The sequence below is a fragment of the Malaclemys terrapin genome, chromosome 5, assembly GCF_027887155.1.
Source record: "Malaclemys terrapin pileata isolate rMalTer1 chromosome 5, rMalTer1.hap1, whole genome shotgun sequence".
In the NCBI taxonomy this organism is placed as follows: Eukaryota; Metazoa; Chordata; order Testudines; family Emydidae; genus Malaclemys; species Malaclemys terrapin.
Genome location: NC_071509.1, coordinates 26,233,608 through 26,253,931, shown reverse-complemented (window position 1 = coordinate 26,253,931; position 20,324 = coordinate 26,233,608). Strand labels below are relative to the sequence as shown.

Sequence of the window (20,324 nt, the reverse complement as noted above, 5' to 3'; positions counted from 1 at the left end):
TCACTGCAGTTGATAGGACATACTCAATGCTCGATGAACCACTCAAAGGCTGTGATAGGCTGCATAAAGTCCTCTGGCCTTCCAAGATGGGGTGAATTCAATGCTATATGAGTACTATACAGTAGCTCCATGGGAACAATTGTATCAGACAACACCAGAGGTTTCTTGCATCAGCAGCATCTCAGTTTGTGTTTCTTGAATTCGGTCAAAACAATCAATAATGTAAAACTGTAATATAAAACAGCATAACTACTGAATAGACGTCACACTGATTTGGATTGCGTAACACATGTTGAAACAACTAATGCAAAATCAGTTAGGTCTGTCCATGTCGTGATTTCACATTTGCTTTGCCCTTTTCACATGAATGTCTTCCTGCATCATCTGTTGTATCTACAAACAACAACTAGAGTATCTGGGATTATAACTGTGTGCTTACTTAAAACTAATCTCTCTATGGGCAGCAAAAGATCCTGAGCTCAGAGTAACTCAAACAATCCTTTCATTGACTTAAATGGGAAATCTTCCTAAATAGGAACACTAGAGCCAAACCATTGAAACGTAGCAGTCTAAGGCCTTGGCTACACTTGCAGCTGTACAGCGCTGTGAGGTAAACCTGTCTTCGTACAGCTGAGTAGGGAAAAGCGCTGCAGTCTGTCCACATTGACAGTTGCCAGCGCAGTGGTGTGGCCACACTTGCAACATTTGCAGCTGTGTTGGGAGCGGTGCATTATGAGCAGCTATCCCAGCATTCAAGTGGCTGCAACGTGCTTTTCAAAACGTGTGTGTGTGTGTGTGTGTGGTGGAGTGTGACAGGGCGTGTGGGGGGAGAGAGAGTGCTTTTTGGAGCGTGTCAGCTCTCCTATTTTGCAAGTTCCGAACTCCCGGCCCCCTGCTCATTCATTTACTCACTCAAAGCAAGCTGCAAACTGTTTGCTTTTCTCTGTGGTACGAGCTTTGAAACTGGCACTTCCGCGTTCCTGCAGCCGGTCACAACAAGGGAGAGGATTGGCCACTTGACAAGGTGATTAGTACAGCGCTGCAAACGTTTACACTCACACCCGTGAGTCGTAGCCACTCCGCTGCAGCTGTTATTCCTCTCGGAGATGTGGAGTACCTGCAGCGGTGTACCCAGGGAGATACAGCGCTGTAAGTGCCCTGCCAGTGTGGACGGGGAGTGAGTTACAGCGCTGGGGAAGGCTTTACAGCGCTGCAACTTGCAAGTGTAGCCAAGGCCTAAGTTAGGCACCTGAATAAGTGGCCTGCTTTTTCAAAGCTGCTAAGCACCTGGAGAGCCCATTAAGTTCAGTGGGAGATCTGTCCACTGATGGCAGTGCTGAAAATTTGCCCAAGGGGGAAAATTCCATTTAACGTTAAGACGAAAATGGATGACTTGAAGAGGCAGAGATAGGCAATCGTAATTATAGGAGTTGCTAACACTTGCTATTCTAATCTATATTCTATACATTGTAAATCACAGATTTTATGTGGTTTTCTATAACACACAGGATTAAACACACAAAGAGATTAGGAACATGCCACACTGTGTGTTTTATTAATAGATTATTCATGCTACAAGGCCCATCTTTCTTCTCAGGCATATGGCAAGTAGGCAGGCTGAGAGTTAGTAGGTTTTTACTATTATAGCTGCTGTGTACTGCATCTGTAGGGCTGTATCTTTACATTTATTGTAGAAACTGGATAACACAAACATGCCAAAGCAAAGGATGGCTACTTGCTTATGTTATATATAACCAAATTTAAAAAAATGTATACAGGAAAGGCAGATTTATACTGAATATGTGGAAACAAAGTTGTCCAGGGAATTGGATGTACAAAACATGAAGCTCAATTCTCCAAGCATATGCCGTATAGAGTAGCTGATTTTCAATTATAGTAAAGTACTGGAAGTGCTGTAAATTCTCTCTGATCTCAAATGTCTCCGTCTTACTAAACTGGTAAATATCCACGGTCACTTTGTTCACTTGCTAGAGTGCTAAGTCTGAGGAAACCATAAGATACATATAAGCAAGGTTATCCATCTGCTGAACCATGCTTTGAAACTTCCACTTGGAAAAATTCATACTATGTTCTTTCCAAGTTGCTTTATAATGCATCTGTGCTGCTTGTTAGAAACCCAGCAAAACTCATTACAGGAAGGCAATACCTTCTAGCTGGCTGCACTGTCCATCTACTTTCTGGTGATGTGAGATTTCTGGAGCAGCATCACAAAGAGTATCAGAGAGCTCCAAAACTTATCATCCTTCTGTGGTAACTAGCAGAGAAGAGCCATGTTCTCTCCCCCTCCACTCAATCAGAGAATTAGTTACTTCTAAGCTACAGGACTCCTAATTCCTGTGGTCACTAGGGTTATGAAATGTCTCTATTTGCTTTTGGACCTCCTTTCCAGTTCATACAGACCCCAAAAGAAAGACACCACCTTTCATCTGAAACATGTGGAAGACTCCTTTAAAAACTAACACAAGGACAAAATTGATTTGGGGAAAAGATTCCCATTGAAATGAATTAGAATCAGCAATGGTAGTACTCAGCTATTATTAGGGGGTTGTTTCTCCACCTTTCATCATGCATTAGGTGAATGCACTAACCTCTGGCTCTTTAAATGCCACAGAATCTGAATAAAAACACACTATTAGCGATATAGATGCCTGGAGCTGTAGTGGAGATAGTGTTTATCCAAACTTTGATCCTTCCAGACAACAGCAACCAAGGAAGAACCTCTCCAAACATCCTAAAGCATTCCCTAGAACAGGGAACATTTCAGGATAAGTGCTCTTCTGTAAACGAGCTGTGGAATTGAGGAGCTGGCTTGTTTTGTGCATCCTCTAACTATGCTTACCCATGTATGCTCGGCAACATGGCTAGCACCAAGACTGAGACCCTACTGTACTATTCATCCTCTGGTTTTAGTGTTCTTGATCCACAAATGAGTGGTTTCCCCAGACCACTTAATTGCTAAATAAACTACATAATGGTAAATTTGAGGCTCCAAACTATTCTCCAAATTAGTCCAAGTGTTTATCAGAAAATAGCACATTTAAATGTCTTATAATTCAACCAAGAGAAGGTATTGGGAGTGCTAATAGTGGAACAGTGGACCTATGCTGTTTAAAGTCTGCACTCTGTTCATAATTTGCAGCAACACCATATGGTGCAGAATAAATATATAATGAGAAGTCGGAAAAAAATTAGCATGAAAAGAGTTCACCAAATGATGAAGGCAGATGACAAATGCTCTAAAGCATGAAATCAGTGAAGTTCACATATATTTAAAAATACTTGCAATTCTATATCTGATCTGATCATTTATTTTCTCCTGATGTTAAATAGTGTTTGGCTTTATCTAACACCTTCCATATTTAAGATACTGTATTTGAAGCACTATTTTTTTACACAAAACCTTTAACACCAGAACCTATTCTATTAAGAGAGGGGAATGTTGAACAGGACAAAAGATTATCTTCTTCTCTCTTGGAAAAGTACCCTGCAATCTTTAATTACCAAGCAGACTGTCACCAGGGATTAGCGGAAAGGGCCTCACTTGAACAAACCATCCAAAGGATGCTGCAACTTTTGCTGCCCCTTAAAATGTAGCTTCTTGTTGTTGTCAAAAGAATTTTGTTAAATCTTATACAGTTCCACGAATAAATAAATTATTAAAAATAGAGTTGGAAAGTCTCTTAGCAGTATTGTGCAAATTACAAAAAAAGGTTATGAGCATGTACAGAATGTACAGTTTTACAAATTTAGAACTAAGCTTAAAAGTTACCATCTCTTGAATATTTATAATGTTTTGGGAAATAATTTACAAAAGTGTGCACTGGAAATTTTTTTTTCTGGCTGCAAGCTTTTATTCCTATCACTTGCACAAATAGAGTCCTGACAAAATGTTGCGAACTCTGTGTGCAGTAAGCTGTGGAGATGGAAATATAATGGGAGGGAATTTATGGATGAAATAGAATTCAGTGATTACTGGCAGCCATGTCTGCTTTCCGTATGTCAAACTGTCAAAGCCAGCATGCTGCGGAGATGGTTTGATAAAATGTTTTAGAGAAAGAAAAGCAAAGAAGAAAATCAAATACAGCAAAGGGAATGAAAAAGTCTGAATTTAAAACTAGTACGTTGATAATGCTGGTCATGACAACTTCGACAACTTTTATCATATGCAATGAGCACAAATATACAGCAGAATAATGAGCTTTAAAACACACTAAGACTTTGTCTACACCAGCACTTCTATTGGTAAATTTTTTTGTTGGTCAGGGGTGTGAAAAAAACACTAGCCTGACTGACATAAGTTTCACCACCAAAAGCATCAGTGTGGACAGTGCTATGTCGGTAGGAGAGCATCTCCCGCTGACATAGCTACCACCACTTGTGGGGGGTGGCTTAATTATGCCAACGGGAGAGCTCTCTCCCCTCGACATAAAGCAGCTATACGGGAGAGTTGTGCTACTGTAAGGTCTGTAGTGTAGACATAGTCAAAGACACACAAAACAACCCAGTCAAAAAAACAGACAGGTTATCTGGTATGTTGTCATCACCATAACAATATTTATCCATTGCTAAGTAATCAACAGTTGATCTACTATTCTGTTAATTCACAGATGAAGGGGAAAATATAACGTGCATTATGGTGGTGAATACGTGACGTAAGTCGCAAAGAACTATAAGTAAAAAGATAGCAAGTCTTTCTTGGAGGAAAAATTTGGAAGGGCGATAATATGGCTGAGACTTTCTGTATTTGAATGTCGATTATGAAATTTGTTTCTTTAACTCTAAAAAGATAATAGTTAAAGGGACATTGCCAAAGTCAGGACTCCTAAAAAATACATTTATTTTGTTAAACTTTTTACTTTCTGGTGCCCATTGTTTTTTTTTAAATTGGTTTAAATAATCCGTTGTGTATGTGACAGCTTACGGAGTGAGAGCCCTGAAGGCTGTCTTTTCTGTGGATTAAGGATGACACAGGTAGTAAAACTGCTAAATTTCATAGCACTGCCCAGATGCCTCAGTCATGGCCCGGAGGGAAAACCTGTGAGTGAGGGACAGTAGTTCATTTTTCCATGCCATTTAAGCTCAGACAGCCAACAGGGGTGATGAATAATGTTAGCTGAAGAGGTGGTTTTGTGATGTGGCCACTTGTTTATTTCTTCTTAAATGACTGTGTGCGAGCATGTGTGTGTATGAAAAAAAGAGAGCGAGAGAGAGCATGGTGTTTATTAATGTTCATAATACCGCTGGAGAATATTCACATCAATATATATGTGTACATATACATTTTTCAATATAAATATTCTCCCTCAGCATCAGAAACCTAAACAGCATTGTTCTAACACATGAAAACCAAAAAGTGAAACTGTCTATACACAAGTAACTCACCAGACAATTTTCACTGTCCAAGCTGAGTGAAATGCAAACATGATAAACAATGGAAAATATTTATTACTGAGCACAGTGTTTACTATTATGATCTCAATGAAATTACTCTTTTTGTTCACTTAACTGATTTCCAGATACAGCAAAGATTAAAAAGTGGGAATTCATTTAATTACACCCTTACCTGGCTGTAAAGTGCCAAAAATGTATCCATTTCTATATTCTCCAGAAGATCTTCAAGCACCACATCATTCCATTGCTCTTCTTGTAAGCTGAAGGGAAAGATGAAATTAGTATTATCTTCCCAGGCATAGTATTTCATGTGATAAGAAATCAATGCCCAAAATTCATCCATTCAGAAAACATTTTACTGGCAGATTTTGTTAAAAGGTTTACCGCACACCTCTTCAAACAAACTAAGAACACCACACTTCTTCCCCTTTTCTCCAAGAGCCAGACCCTGCTGTGTTACTGTCCAACGTATCTGACAACAGCAAAGCATCTCATGTGTTCTGTTGTGGCTGCATAGTCCCATCTACAAGGAGCATGGGAATGAACCAATGTTGCATGGGAATGAACAGGCTCCTGCTGAAGACTTGGCATGAAGCTTGGCCCTTTTTTTTCAATCAGTTTTCACATCTGTCTTTCTCAAAGTATTTACAACCTTTAGAAATAGTTTCTCTCCATTCAAGTCTGTCCTGGGCTGTGTCTTCTAAGTCACCTATATTTATGCCGCATGAGTTGAGATTCTACTGAAAGTTTTTATGTTGACAACTCTTCCTGCAGTTTCTGAGTTTCAGCTTACTATAGAGGATGTTTTTCAGGAGTCTATCAGCACCCATTCTGATATCATGACCTGTCCATCTAAGCTGGGCTTTAATAATCCCTGCCACAATGCTGGTTGTTTTTGCTCTTTCAAGGATGTTAATGTTTGACACTTTGCCTTGCCAGCAGATCTTCAGAACAGAGCAAAGAGAGTAACATCTTTGAAAAAAACAGGAGTACTTGTGGCATCTTAGAGACAAATTTATTAGAGCATAAGCTTTCGTGGGCTACAACCCACTTCTTCGGATGCATATGTAGAAGTGGGCTGTAGCCCACGAAAGCTTATGCTCTAATAAATTTGTTAGTCTCTAAGGTGCCACAAGTACTCCTGTTCTTTTTGAGGATACAGACTAACACGGCTGCTACTCTGAAACCTAACATCTTTGAAACTCTTATCAGAGCCTGTACACCAACCATGAACAGCACAGGGGAAATATAAGACCAGTTCTGTTCTGATTTGGATGACAATCAAATTTATGCCCAGTGATGACAATCTTCTACTTCTGGGAGACTTTAATGCCGGAGTTGGGGAAGAAATGAGACTTGGAGTGGTGTAATAAAAAACGAAGTCAGAAAAATGAAGAGCAATGGTCTCCTGCAAACATGCAGAGCACGAGTTACAAAACTCAGATCTGAAACATCTTCAACACATGCAGATAGTTGATTCCCCTCTCCCTCTGTGTCCTTTTCAAAGCTCACGCACAATACTTACCAGGTTGTGAGTCTTCTCAGGCTAAGAGTTGCTCATTGATCACTGATTATTTTCTTTTTTCAGACTCAAGCCCAAAGACAATTTTTTCATCTTTCTGGGTCATTTGGACCTGGCTTAGACACTTTTTGCCTCCACCAAGTTTTCACGCTAGATTGCTCTACTTGCTGTTTCTTTAAAGGGCCTGCTGACAGGTTAGCTTGGACTTCTGTCCTGGGGCTGGAGGGAGAGTAATGGCCTACCTACCTATTTATTTTCCCCAGTCTTCTGCAGCAAGACACAGAAACATTCCTCTAGATCCCACTGTGGACTGGCCCTTTAACAATTAAAATAGCTCTGGGGATGCACATACCCCAGACTGCAAAGGACCCAATCTGAAATTCTTGATCCAGAAGGCAGAGGACAGGGCTCCTTTTGAAGCCCGTCAATGCCACTCCTTACAAATCAGTCCAAGTGACACCTACTTAGTAATGCAAAGCTCTCTCTCATAGTGCTACATGAAATTCAAGGAATGTGTGTAACTAAAAATGGCCTCTTTCACTAGAACAATTTGTTTATCCTAGCAACACTCATAACAGAAAAGTGTATTCAGTGTGCAGCAAAATGGATGCAGGGTGGTGGTGGAACTGAAATTCAAGTGCTTGCATCTGATGGGAAGTATTTTCCCAGAGACTGTGTCTTTCATTCTGTTTTCTTGAGCTTGAGTGAACTGGAACCAACCCTTGTCTCGTGCTTGATAATGTGAGGTGTTAGCAGTAGTCCACTGGTTGATCCCAGAAAAACTGATTGTAAGGTAAGGCACTGCATTTCAAATACATTTTCACAGTCAATGGATTTATTATTATCGAATGGATATATTGCAATGGTGCCCAGAATCCCGCAGCAGAGTAGGGTGTTCTTCATGAAGACATAAACTCTTGCCCTGAAGAGTTTACAGAATGAATGTTTAGCTTGCTGGTTCTATATGGTATGTTACATTCTCTGAAGACTGCTTGCAATGACTAAGATATAGAAAAAGGCTGTCATACTTAATATCAAAAAGCCTTACCTTTGCCGATGCAGATTTACCAATTGCTTACACTTATTCAATGCCTGACACAGCAGAGCAGACACCTGTCTCTCTGCATTAATTTCCACAACTTCATCTGAAAGTCCCAATCCATCTGGAGTCCATCTCTGCCTATTCAATAGGTGCTGCTGCTGAGCCGTCTCCTTATGTAACATTTCATATTCCAACTTTCTGTCAAGTTCTTCAATCTCCTAGAGTATGAAAATGTACAATGATAAGAACAATTCAAAATTCATCTTGGAAGAACAATTTTCGTTTGGAGTTAAGAAAAAGATGGTATCATTGGTTTGCAATATTACTTAATTTTGTTCTCATTCTTTCCAATCGCATGTGATCACTACACTTTCCAGTTCATTGTGACGGCTTCACTAAACATAACTAGTATGCAATGAGCATCCAAACAATGCTTAAAGATACCAGTAAATTATTGCTGTGCTAAAGGGCAATACTGTCAAACTTTCCAACGTAGGAGACACTTGGAATGTATAATATCCATATGACTAAGATTGAAATGTCAGACAGCTTCCTGATTTATAAGCCGGGTAAAGTTACTGAAACACAATGTGAGAAACTCATGCAGACAATTTTTAGTTATACTGAATCAACTACTAATACTAAAAAGGTTACAAATTGGAAAATATTGACTACTACTCAACATAATAAAATGAGAGTAACAAAACAATATCTCTACAGTCAAAGAAGAACCCTTCCTAGAAATTGTTTAGGAGGCCTCACTCAATAGTGTTATTTTAAAAATCCTTGTCTTAACTGCATAATTAATATGATAGACAGGATAGCTGTGTGGTTAAGCAATTAGACTAGGACTAAGGAGATGGGGTTCAGTTCCTAGTTCTACCACAGACTTCCTTTCTGACCATGGCCAAGTCACTTAAGATCTCTGTGCTCCTATTAACCATCTGTAAAGTAGAGAAGATACCTGACATCTGGTAAAATTACTGGTTTCAGAGTAGCAACTGTGTTAGTCTGTATCCGCAAAAAGAACGAGGAGTAATTGTGGCACCTTAGAGACTAACAAACTTATTTGAGCATAAGCTTTCGTGGGCTACAGGCCACTCAAGCGAGTTGAACGGCACTTAATCAGAACTATGCAGAACAAATATTCAAATTAACATCCAGTTGAGTAAGCCCGTTAAAAACATACTGCGTAGTTGGATTCTTTTTATTTACCTTATCTTTAAGGCTTTAGGGTTCACACGGGGAGAGGTGACATACACACATTCCCGTACACCACTCTCTTACATAGGGGTGACCAACCGACCCTCCCTTCCCTGCCTGGCGCTTTCCGCCCTCCATGCCTGGCTGGGCCTCTGGGATGGACCCATCTCTCCTGGTACATGGCACCACATCTTCCCAAGGCAGCACATGGGGAGACACACAGGATCACATGCCTCCCATCCCCAGGGTTCTGCCAGGGTTCACACCAGAATGTGGCCAGCAGCAGCCTTTCGGCCCTGTGTGGGAGGGAAGGGACAGGAGCTGCTTCCAGACTCAGGGTGGGAGGAGGTGGGGAAGGGATGACCTGGCCCGTGCAGGAAGGGGTTAAGCCCTAAGGATGCATTGTGCATCAGGGCCCAAGGAACCTGACTGCAGGGGCTTCAGCGAACCCTGCCGCAGAAGTGACTCAGCAGGAGAGAGTGCCTAGGGGACAGAGTAGTCTCGCGCTCCCTGGGGGGCAGGACCCAGGGCGGGGCATGTGTGTGTGTGTGTGAAGAGCGTGCTAAGCCTCTGCTCCGAGGGCTACTGTGAAGCCTGCAGGTTCGGGGTGTGAACAGGCTGGAAATCGCTTCCCGCCCTTCCCCCCGCCATTCCAGAGCTTAGCTGAGGAGCGGAGAGGCTTCCCCGTGTCAGTGCTGTGCGGGGCTTTGGTACATGCAGGGCTTGGCTCCTCCTGGCCAGCGCCCGGGGCCGGAGAATCTTGGGCTTTCCCAGGGTGCTGGCCCAGCCAGAGGCAGTGGGGGAAGGAAGGAGCCTGCCAGCCAGACTGCTGGTGAGCTGAGCTCTCTGACCAGGGGCTGGCTCTCTGCACAGCGCTGCTAGTGGGACATACTCCGTTGGGGGGGGGGATATAGAGGAGCAGCCGGGCTGCGGGGGTGGCGAAGGGGCAAAGCAGAGAGAGGACAGCGAGAGGGGAAACATGTAAAGGGCTGATGGGTGGGCAGCAGGGGTGACGTGATTGGCAGCCGCCTTGTGCCTGCCGCACTCACCAGCCGCTGCAGTGCACGACCAATGCCAGCCAGAAATGGGATGGGGGGCGAGGCCCTGCTGGCCAAGAGCCGGCACACAGTGGGGGCTGCACTGGCAGACCAGCAGGGGGGAACAGCCGGCCCTGTGCACTGCATCTTCCCCCCGACACCAGCCTTGCACACCCACTCCCATTGTTGGCTACTGGACACCTCGCCTTCCCCCCCCCCACACACACACACACTCACTCACCACTGGTGGGCAGGAGGCTGGTGAGCAGGGATCCGGCCAGCAGCAGGAACTGCCAATACCGGAGGACAGAAAATATGGGACATTTTGCCTGTTTTTAAGAAAAAGTCGGGACATCTGCAGGAGGACTTAAATAAAGGACTGTCCCTTTAAAAATAGGATGTCTGGTTACCTTATCTATGTTCAGCACTTAATACAATGGGGCCCTATGCACGTCCATAACAAAAATAACAATAAATGCAGACTAACTGCTAGTGCCAGAAATAAAAACATGTTATTTGTAGAGAGATTAATGAAGTTAACATACAGTTAACCATTAATTTGTTCTACTGAATGGTTACATCAATAGAGTTACGAGCTCTCATCTGATGTGGTGTTAGTGGTTTTTAATTAACAGGTTTCTAAGACTGTAAAAAATGTAGCAACAGGCAGGGAAGTTTATTCAGCAGGAGAGAGTCTATATCAGGGGTGGCCAACCTGTGGCTCCGGAGCCACATGCGGCTCTGGAGCCACATGCGGCTCTTCAGAAGTTAATATGCAGCTCCTTGTATAGGCACCGACTCCGGGGCTGGAGCTACAGGTGCCAACTTTCCAATGTGCTGGGGGTGCTCACTGCTCAATCCCTGGCTCTGCCACAGGCCCTGCCCCCACTCCACCTGTTCCCGTCCCCTCCCCTGAGCCTGCAGTGCCCTCACTCCTCTTCCCCCCTTCTCCCAGAGCCTGCTGCATGCCACGAAACAGCTGATCGGGAGGTGCGGGGAGAGAGGGGGAGGTGCTGATCGGTGGGGCTGCAGGTGGGCAGGAGGCACTAGGAGCGGGGAGGGGAGGGAGCTGATGGGGAGCTGCTGATGTATTACTGTGGCTCTTTGGCAATGTACATTGGTAAATTCTGGTTCCTTCTCAGGCTCAGGTTGGCCACCTCTGGTCTATATAAACCAAGCGAAACAGGTAGCATAAGCACGAATAGTAACAAACAAAAACTTCCCCAATCTAGGGCTCAACCCAGCCCTCACAGCCTGGATAAGAAACCCTACATACTCTCTCTCTCTTCTATCTCCAGCAGCCCTATTTATACCCCTTCCTCTGAACACCTGTGCAAGTGCTGGAGTTAACCCTTTGTGTATTTGCAACCCTTTGGTAGTGTCTCAGCATACCGTTGCACTGTTGTAATTATTGTATTGTTTGTATTTTTGCAGTACCTAGGAGTCCCAGTCAAGGACAAGCACCCCATTGTGCTAGGTGTTGTACAAACACAGAACAAAAAGGAGGCCTTATACTTATTTTGTAAACCAAAGAGTTTACAAAATAAGTATAACATAAGAGACAGAGGGACACAGACAGATGGACGGAGAAGTACAAGAAACAATGAAATATCATTGGTCAGCATGACAGGCAGTGGTCTCAACACAACAGCGGCCTAACTGTTGTCAAGTTTTTTTGTAGGCATCACAGCTAAGATTTCAAAACAGGCACTAAACCAAAATGAAATTACTTTTAATGCTTTATCAGCCTTGATCTTATTTCTCTTGTCACAGTAAATAGCTATTACAGGTTTAATACAATGTTTCATTAAACAAACTCAGAAGAGCATATTTAAACTAACATATTGTCACTTTAAGAAAGGCTCTCCAGAGAGGACAGTATTAAATTTTAAGTAGGAGTTTTCACAGTGATATCTGTCTAATGATGCCCTCTAGCAAAAAGGTTTAACTTTTAAAAATCTATTCTGTTTGTTCTACTTCAGTGCTCTGCCAATTCCCACTTTGATAGTCACAAATGGGAGACAAACACACACACACACACTTCCCTATGACTATATAGCATAGAACTAAAAATATCCAACAGGATTCTGAAACTGCCAAATCTGTAAAAAATTGACAAAAAGGAAGCAAAAGCTTTTTCTGAAGATTTTGTTATTTAAACTGTGTGCACATGCACAACGAGAGAGAGAGAGAGAGAGAGAGATTGTATCCAATCTCTGGGTGCACAATACTCTGGGTGCACAATAACTCGAGCTTATCACATGATCGGGCAACTTATCACATAGCTCTCACTACCATAAATGTGACAAATTTTGAAAGTTGGTCATGAAAGTTGGTCATACTAGTCTTCGCTCAGATTTACTCCCCTGCCCTTTACTGTTTGATCAAGATAATGAAATATTAGTTAGTTACCTGTTAACTTATCTTCTGTTTAAACAGTACTGTAACTTTCTATCTGTATTTCTTTCACATAAAGCTTTAATATAAATGCACACACACATCCTACCAAAACTATAGAAATAATGGGTCAAATTTTCAGCTAGTATAAATGAACCTAGTTTGATTGAAGTCAATGAAGCTACACCAGCTGATGATCTGGCCCATGAAGAGTTTACCCTTCTCAGCACTTTGTTACTTACAGGATTATGTGCCTCTAAAATGTGGGTACACTCTGATTCTGATAGTATTTTTGATGTGCTCAATTCTTCCAGAAGCAAAGCTTGTACACTTATGATAGCGGTGTAAATCTCCAATGTTTTGGACTTCTTATCAGTCTTTTGGAACTGTAAAGCAGCAATGGACTCTCCAAGTTTATTCTCCCGAGAATGCAACTGATGCTCCTTTTCAAGCAGCAACTCATTATGGACCTGGAAAATAATGAAACACCAAATGTAATAAGATTAACAAAAACCTGATAAGCATTTTTAGGGTTTTTAAAAATATATAATTATTTGGATGCCACATGATTGACATAATACGCAAGGAAATTATCCGGGGTGGGGGGAAGAGGAGGAGAGAGAAAAAGAACAGTCATTTCTTGTACATTACTCAACACATAAAACTATTAATTTTATTTAAAATATTTGTTTTCTTTAAAACAAAATTTAGATTTCTTAGCTACAGTGGTCATATACATAAGTGTGCCTTAGATAATATTGCCTCGGAATTTCATGAAAGCCCCACAATTCACTATACTTGGCAAAAATATTGCATATGCTGAAGTATCATTATCTAAAGTAAGTGACAACATTTTAAGTGCATTACTATCGTTGCAGAACCTTGACATTTTTACTGTTTCTATTACTGTGTAGGACAGTCCCCTGTGCTTTCCCTGTCTTTTTGTCCCATCCATGGCTGTCTCTTGTCTTAAATTTAAACTACAGCCTTTCTTGGGAAGGGACTGTGTTTTAGTTTAACACAACCCTGGCCTCCCAGTGCTAATGCAGTACAAATAATAAAAACTAATATCTATTGCAGAATGGGAGACTCATAGGAGACATTTCAAAAACTTTAATATGTTTTGGATGAATTTATTGCCACCAGTGATTATGGTACCTCACTGTAGCCACATCTGGAAACTTGAATGTATTTATGTTCTTCCCCATGCCTGCATCAGCCAATGTCTGCTTCTTTGCAACACCATGTGGGATGGGATCGTTCAGTTACCTTGACTTGGATTCAGTGCTCAGATGGTTACTTCTCTCCTATTTCTGCCTTACTTGAGACTGAAAAATCTCTGTGTATGTCACAGTACAGATAATGGGAAAAAAAGATCCAATGCCTAGTAGATAAAAGTATGTCAGAGGAGGTTTTTTTCATCTTACACTATATATTTTCTGGATGTTCAGAAAATACCCAAGTTTACTAGTAATTCTGGGTATTGTGTGTGAGACAGTGATCTTGTGGTTAAAGCAGAGGGAATCAAGAGATCTGAATTGTAGACCAATTTTTGGCACACAGTGTTCCTTTATCGTTTAGTGCAATTCACAAGGGCCCAAATTTTCAAAATTGTCCACCAACTTTTGGTGCCTAGGTTTTCAGATGCACAATGTTAGATATGCAGGCCTTGATTTTCATAGCTGCCCAAAAAATCAATTGAAGTCCGTGGGAGCTGTGACTGCTCAAAACCTCCAAAATCAGGAGCTTGGTATCAAGTCAGGAACCCAAAACTTGAGGCATTTCAAATTAGCAGACACTTGAATATTTGGGCCTTAATCTCTCTATGCATGTTCACCTATCTGTAAAACAGGAATAATACATTCCTAATCCAATGAGTTAATTATTATTATAATCCAAGGATTTAATTAATACTTTCCTAATCCAATGGGTTTTTTATCATCATCACCACCACCATCACTATCATCATCCAAGGACATAATTTTTGCTTTTGAAGTGCTCTGAGATTCTCAGATGTAAGGCATCATAAAAGTTTCGGGTTATAAAATATTAAAGTTATTATATATCAAAGGAGTTGGGTTTAAAGTTAGCTAATTAATTCCAAGGGGTTTCAAATTAATATAAATCCTTCCTTCTCTCCAATAAGCCATTTTGTTGGATTGTCTCCTTTTGGTGAGCCCACCACTCCTGTTAATGGTAATGGGAATTGTGTGTTAACATGTGAAGGAGTGTATGGGCCTGGTCCTCAATTGGAGTACACTGGAATAGCCTGAAGCCTAGACTGAAGTCAATGATAATTACAGTTTACACCAGCTGAGGATCTGGCTCTATATCCCAGAGACAATATCTCAAACTTCATAACCATATCACCTGTCTATTTATGTTAATCAGAATTATATGAAATAATATATTAACCCCATTCATTACCTTTTAAGAGTAATTTAGCAGACTGTCACAAGATTTTTCAGAGCCCTAAAATGACACACAGGTAATGTGATGCACATGAATTTTTCTCTGGCATGATTACTGACAAGACTGCTGTCGAGAGGGGATTGCATATCATTCAAATTTTGTTATCCAATATATAAAGCTAAATTCAAAATGTGATTTGCAACCAAATCTTATTCAAGAGGATTCATGTGACATTATCTAAAATTTCCATTGAATTACATGAGATGACCTTGAACACCAGAGGAAGAAAGTTATCTGCCGAAAATTCTTCTGACCATCATCAACTAAGCCTAGCAATACAAAGCATAGGCGCTGACTCTGTGGGTGCTCCGGGGCTGGAGCACCCACGGAGAAAAAATGGTGAGTGCTGAGTACCCACCTGCAACCCCCTTATCAGCTCACCCCCACACAGCACCTCCTGCCCACCCGCCAACAGGCCCCACAGACCAGCACCTCTCCCTCCCTCCCCATGCCTCCTGCCCGCCACAATCAGCTGTTTCATGGCATGCAGGAGGCTCTGGGCGGGAGGGGGGAGGAGCAAGGACGCGGCGCACTCAGGGGAGGGGGCAGAACTGGGCAGGAAGAGGCAGGGTAGGGGTGGGGCCTTGGGGGAAGGGATGGAGTGGGGGCAGGGACTGGGGCAGAGCCAGGGGTGGAGCACCCCCTCCCCCTCCCGGCACTTTGGAAAGTTGGCGCCTGTGGTACAAAGCCCTACTAAAGAAGCAAGGTGCATGCAAAAGGTACATTCTAGATATTACTAGCATAATTCTGCCTTAACAGACAGAAAATGTATCTTAACCATATTGTTATTCAATATAAATTTCTTTCTTAAAAAATAAAACAAAGCAAACATGGGGAAAATATCTGGAAAATATGAAATTCTCCCTTCCCTCCCCACAGAACCTGTAGATTCTGCAGCCCTTGGCTAGCGGCCCTGAAATGAAAAGAAGGCTTAATGTAAATGCTGCTTTCATAATTTCACAGTATTGTGGAATTTATGAGGGCCTCAATTTTGATGGTCACATGGAACCACATATAAACTCTGGTTCCTATCAGGGAAGTTTACTTTGTAATAAACTGACTGGCTGTGGTGATACAGTGTTGTCAATTCCCATGGTTTCATTGTGAATCTTGTGATTGTTGATGTTTTTTCCAGCTCCTGGAATCCAGTGATTACATAGGAATCTCAGTTTTCATTAAAATAATACAATTTTAAATCCTCATGGTTGTGGAGAAAAGCTTGAAAAATTTACCAGAAGGAAAACAAAAAGAATGCAACATTGATTATTTTTTAAAATTGCATGATTTTGGGGCCCAGCAAATGGTTTTTAAATGCGTGGAGTTGGTACTGTTTTGCCTTTGCTTATGCCCTATATTCAGTTTACCACATTTTTCCGTGACAGGAATAAAGAAGCGTTGTTTCATGATAATCTTTTTCCAACTGTGCAGTCAATACTTTCTCTGTACCTGTATGCATCTCAAGAAGATCAGACAGTTTTGCAAAGGGGCAGCTGGAGTGTGTCAGATGTTTAGAATGCTGCAGACAGATCAACACGTGGGGGAAATTGCCAACCTGCACAAACACTTCTTTATAATACTGGAACACTTAAAGAAACAAACCATAACCACAGTAAGTCTCAGTACTGGCAGAGGAAACATCCCTTAGAGACCCTAATACTCCTCTTGTGAAGAAGCAGAGTCCAAAATGATGTTAAATGTCTCCACTGTTCACTTAGGGTATGTTTACACTGCAATAAAAGATCAGTGACACAGCCTGACTGACCCAAGTGAGTTGACTTGGGTTTACTGGGCTATAAAATTGAAGTGTAGATATTTGGACTCGAGCCAGAGCTGGGCTCTTAGACCCTGCAGGGGGTGGGTCCCACATATACACTGCAGTTTTTAGCCCCGAAGCTCAAGCCCTGCAAGCCCGAGTCAGCTGACCCAGACTCAGGCTCCGCGCCGCAGTTTTTTATCGCAGTGTAGACATACCCTAAAGAATCCCGGATGGGACCTGGGCCTTTCCCCTCTAGAAGCAGACTGGACCAGGATGTTGGGGGAAGTTTTTAGACTTACTTCGGAGGGGCCTTGACCAGTGAGGATAGTGCAGTTTACTGAGTCCTATGGGCTGAAAAGCAAGACTTGCCCTTGCAAAGCACATCCACTGGTGTGGGAGGCCCAACAAGTAAGTCCATATTCTCAGCATTTTCCTCCTGGCAGAGCAAAGATCTGCAGACTGGGAACAATAGTGGCAGAGCCCTCCTGTTGTGGCTCCTGCAGTCTCCTTACACATGGTGCATGCACTACATGGGCTTGTTTTCTGCTGATCTGTTTGACTGTCCCTGCCATAGCAGAGAAGGGAAGTAGCTCAACAGCTGCTCTCATTCATTCAGGCAACAATCCCCCCCAATTTTTCATCTCATACATGAAGGATTGGGGGCAGGAGGGGCGAGTGAGAAGGAAGAATAATGCTCTCTGCTACCCCCAATATTATCTTGCAAAGCCAGGATGCTAAAGGATAAAGCAGGATTGCTGAACTACTGTTGTTTTTGAATAGCCAGTGGTAGAAAATGGGAGTGAAGGTGGAAGGGGAGTGGGCAAACCTTGGAGTCCTCTGGACAAATCTGAGCTGCCTCTATTATCTGCCTCTATTATCTGGAGAACAGCCCAAGTATCTCAGTCTGGGCCCAGACATACCTGTTTCTCATCTTTATGTTTCAGTTTGTACAAGGGAGGACTCAAACTACAGAAAAGTCTGTATATTCTTTGCAGAAAGGTAAGAAATCTGTTAAAATGGAATTGAGGCCCTTTGTTCAACGCTTTCCATTGAAATGCTAATAACTTCACCATTTCTTTCATATCCTCACAATTCAGCAGTTCATGAGCATTCAGAGATGTATACTGCTTTCCAGCGGCCCTGATTGGAAATCAAATAAAGATAAAAACTTCCACAGAACATCATGCAAATCAGGATTTTGATTTAGATTATACAAGACAGCCAATTCCAACATGAATCAGAATTTTTTTTTATCATGTCAAAGTGAACTTCCTTTCAAAAGTCAGAATGTTATTTCAAGATACTCTTACTTATGAACTAGCTGTATAAGAAAGGCCAGGTGGCAGGACTGTGCCTTACTTCAATACCGAAGCAAAAAAATTGAACGTTTTCTTAGCATATGTCTACGCTGCAATCAGAAATGTGGTTACAGCACACGTAGAGAGCTCTGATGTAATTAGCTCTAATAACAAGAACAGATAAGCCGCGGCAGCATGGGTTGGGTATGTACTTGAGCAGTTAGCCTGTGCTGCCACAGCTTCACTGCTATCCATACCCATGCTAGCTAGATCAAAGCTAACTCAGGTGTGTCTACATATACTGCAGTGATGGAGTTTAAGGCCAGAAACGACCACTAGATTGGAGCTCTGCCTGCACAGACTCTTCTCTCCACACAGCAACAAGATCCAGCACCTCCTATGTACTCCGTGCTGGAGCGCATTTGCGGCTTTGAGTCTCCATGTCCTGCAGCTGTGCTGACGAGCTCTCCACACTGATCAAACAGGAAATGAAAATACAAAAGTTCCCGGGGCTTTAACAGGGGAGCAGCTGTTTCCTGTGTACCTGACTGACGTGCAGTGGAGTTGAAAGTGCTCTCCAGAGCGGTCACAACGGAGCACTGTGGGACACCTTCTGGAGGCCAATTCATTCGAATTACACAATGCAGTGTCTAAACTATCCCCATGTTGACCCATGGATGTCGAATCAAGCACAACGCCTCTCGTGGAGGTGGAATACAGAAGTCGATTTTACAGGCCACTTAGGTGGGCGGAAGGGACTCGACAGTGTAGACACATACATTATTAAATCGACCTAACACAGCTTATGGCTGTGGAACTCTTTGCTAGAGGATGTTGTGAAGGTTAAAACTATAACAGGGTTCAAAAAAGAACTAGATAAATTCATGGAGGATAGGTCAATCAAAGGCTATTGGCAGGGATGTTGTCCTTAGTCTCTGTTTGCCAGAAGCTGAGAATGGGAAACAGGGGATGGATCATGTGGTGATTACCTGTTCTGTTCCTTCCCTCTGGGGCACCTGGCATTGGCCACTGTTGGAAGACAGGATCTTGGGCTAGATAGACCTTTGGTGTGACCCACTGTGGCCATTCTGATGTTCTTATGTTGACCTAACTTTGTAGTGTAGACCAGGCCCTAGTCTGACCTCCTGTACAGCACCACCTAGCACCTGCACACTAACCCAACTGAAATGAAACCAGAGTATTACAACTCACAGGAAACTAGAATATTATGTGCCACAGGCAGAGTATAGGAAAGACTAAGATGCACCAGAGGCCAAGGCCCCTGCAATGGCAGGGAAAGAATCATGTGATGTATACCCAGATAATCCTGGCAAGTGACCCGAATCCCTATGCTGAAGAGGAAGGCAAAAAACCCCCACAAAACCATACCCTACATATGGCGATCAGTTAGACTCCGAGCTTGTGAGCAAGAACCAGCCAGCCAAGTGTCTGAGAAAGAGAATGTTCTGTGCCACCTCAGAGGCCCTGACCTACCCCACAATGTCCCATCTCCAGCTGTGGCCTTCTCTGATACTTCAGAGGAAGGAGATAAAAGAAATCCTCTCAGAATACATGGAGATGGGGAGGGGAGGGAGATTCCCTTCCTGACCCCTGGTGGTGGCTGGCTGAATCTCTGAAGCATGAGCTTCAGGAACAAGATTATAAACCAGAAGTGAGCCCCAGGGCTGTCGAGCCCTGCCCCCTACCATCACAAATAACCCCATCATACAATTACACTCAGAAACATGTCCAGTTCTCTCTTAAAACTAATTACATTATTTGCCCCTACAACTCCTATTGGGAGACTGTTCCAGAACCTCACCCTTCTGATGGATAGAAACCTTCTAATATCCAGCCAGAATTTGTTCAAGCCCTGTTTATATGTTTGTTCTTGTGCCAGTATTGTCTTTTAGCTTAAATAGATCTTCACCCTCTCTGGTATTTACCTCCCAATGTATGCATAGAGAACAATCATATCTCACCTCAGTCTTCTTTTTTGCTAGGCTAAACAAGCCAAGCTCTTCCAGTATCCTCTCATAAGATAGGCCCTCCATTCCCCTGATCATCCTAGTAGCTCTTTTCTGAACCTGTTCCAGTTTAAATTAATCTTTCTTGAATATGGGTACCAGAACTGTCCATGGTATTCCAAGTGAGGTCTTACCAGTATCTTGTACAATGACATTAA

At 42.5% G+C, this 20,324-nt stretch overlaps 1 protein-coding gene across 4 annotated transcripts in view; it reads right to left on the bottom strand.

Annotated features, from left to right (window-relative positions):
• The window catches only part of EVC2 (EvC ciliary complex subunit 2), a 162,459-nt gene that overhangs the window by 15,065 nt on the left and 127,070 nt on the right, over positions 1 to 20,324 (bottom strand). For all 4 annotated transcript variants that reach the window (XM_054029013.1, XM_054029014.1, XM_054029015.1 and 1 more), the window contains exons 17-19: positions 12,856 to 13,083; positions 7,983 to 8,194; positions 5,585 to 5,672 (exon numbers count right to left, since the gene is read on the bottom strand). In XM_054029013.1, the coding sequence (XP_053884988.1) occupies positions 5,585 to 5,672; positions 7,983 to 8,194; positions 12,856 to 13,083 (528 nt within the window). The remainder of the gene's footprint in view (positions 1 to 5,584; positions 5,673 to 7,982; positions 8,195 to 12,855; positions 13,084 to 20,324) is intronic.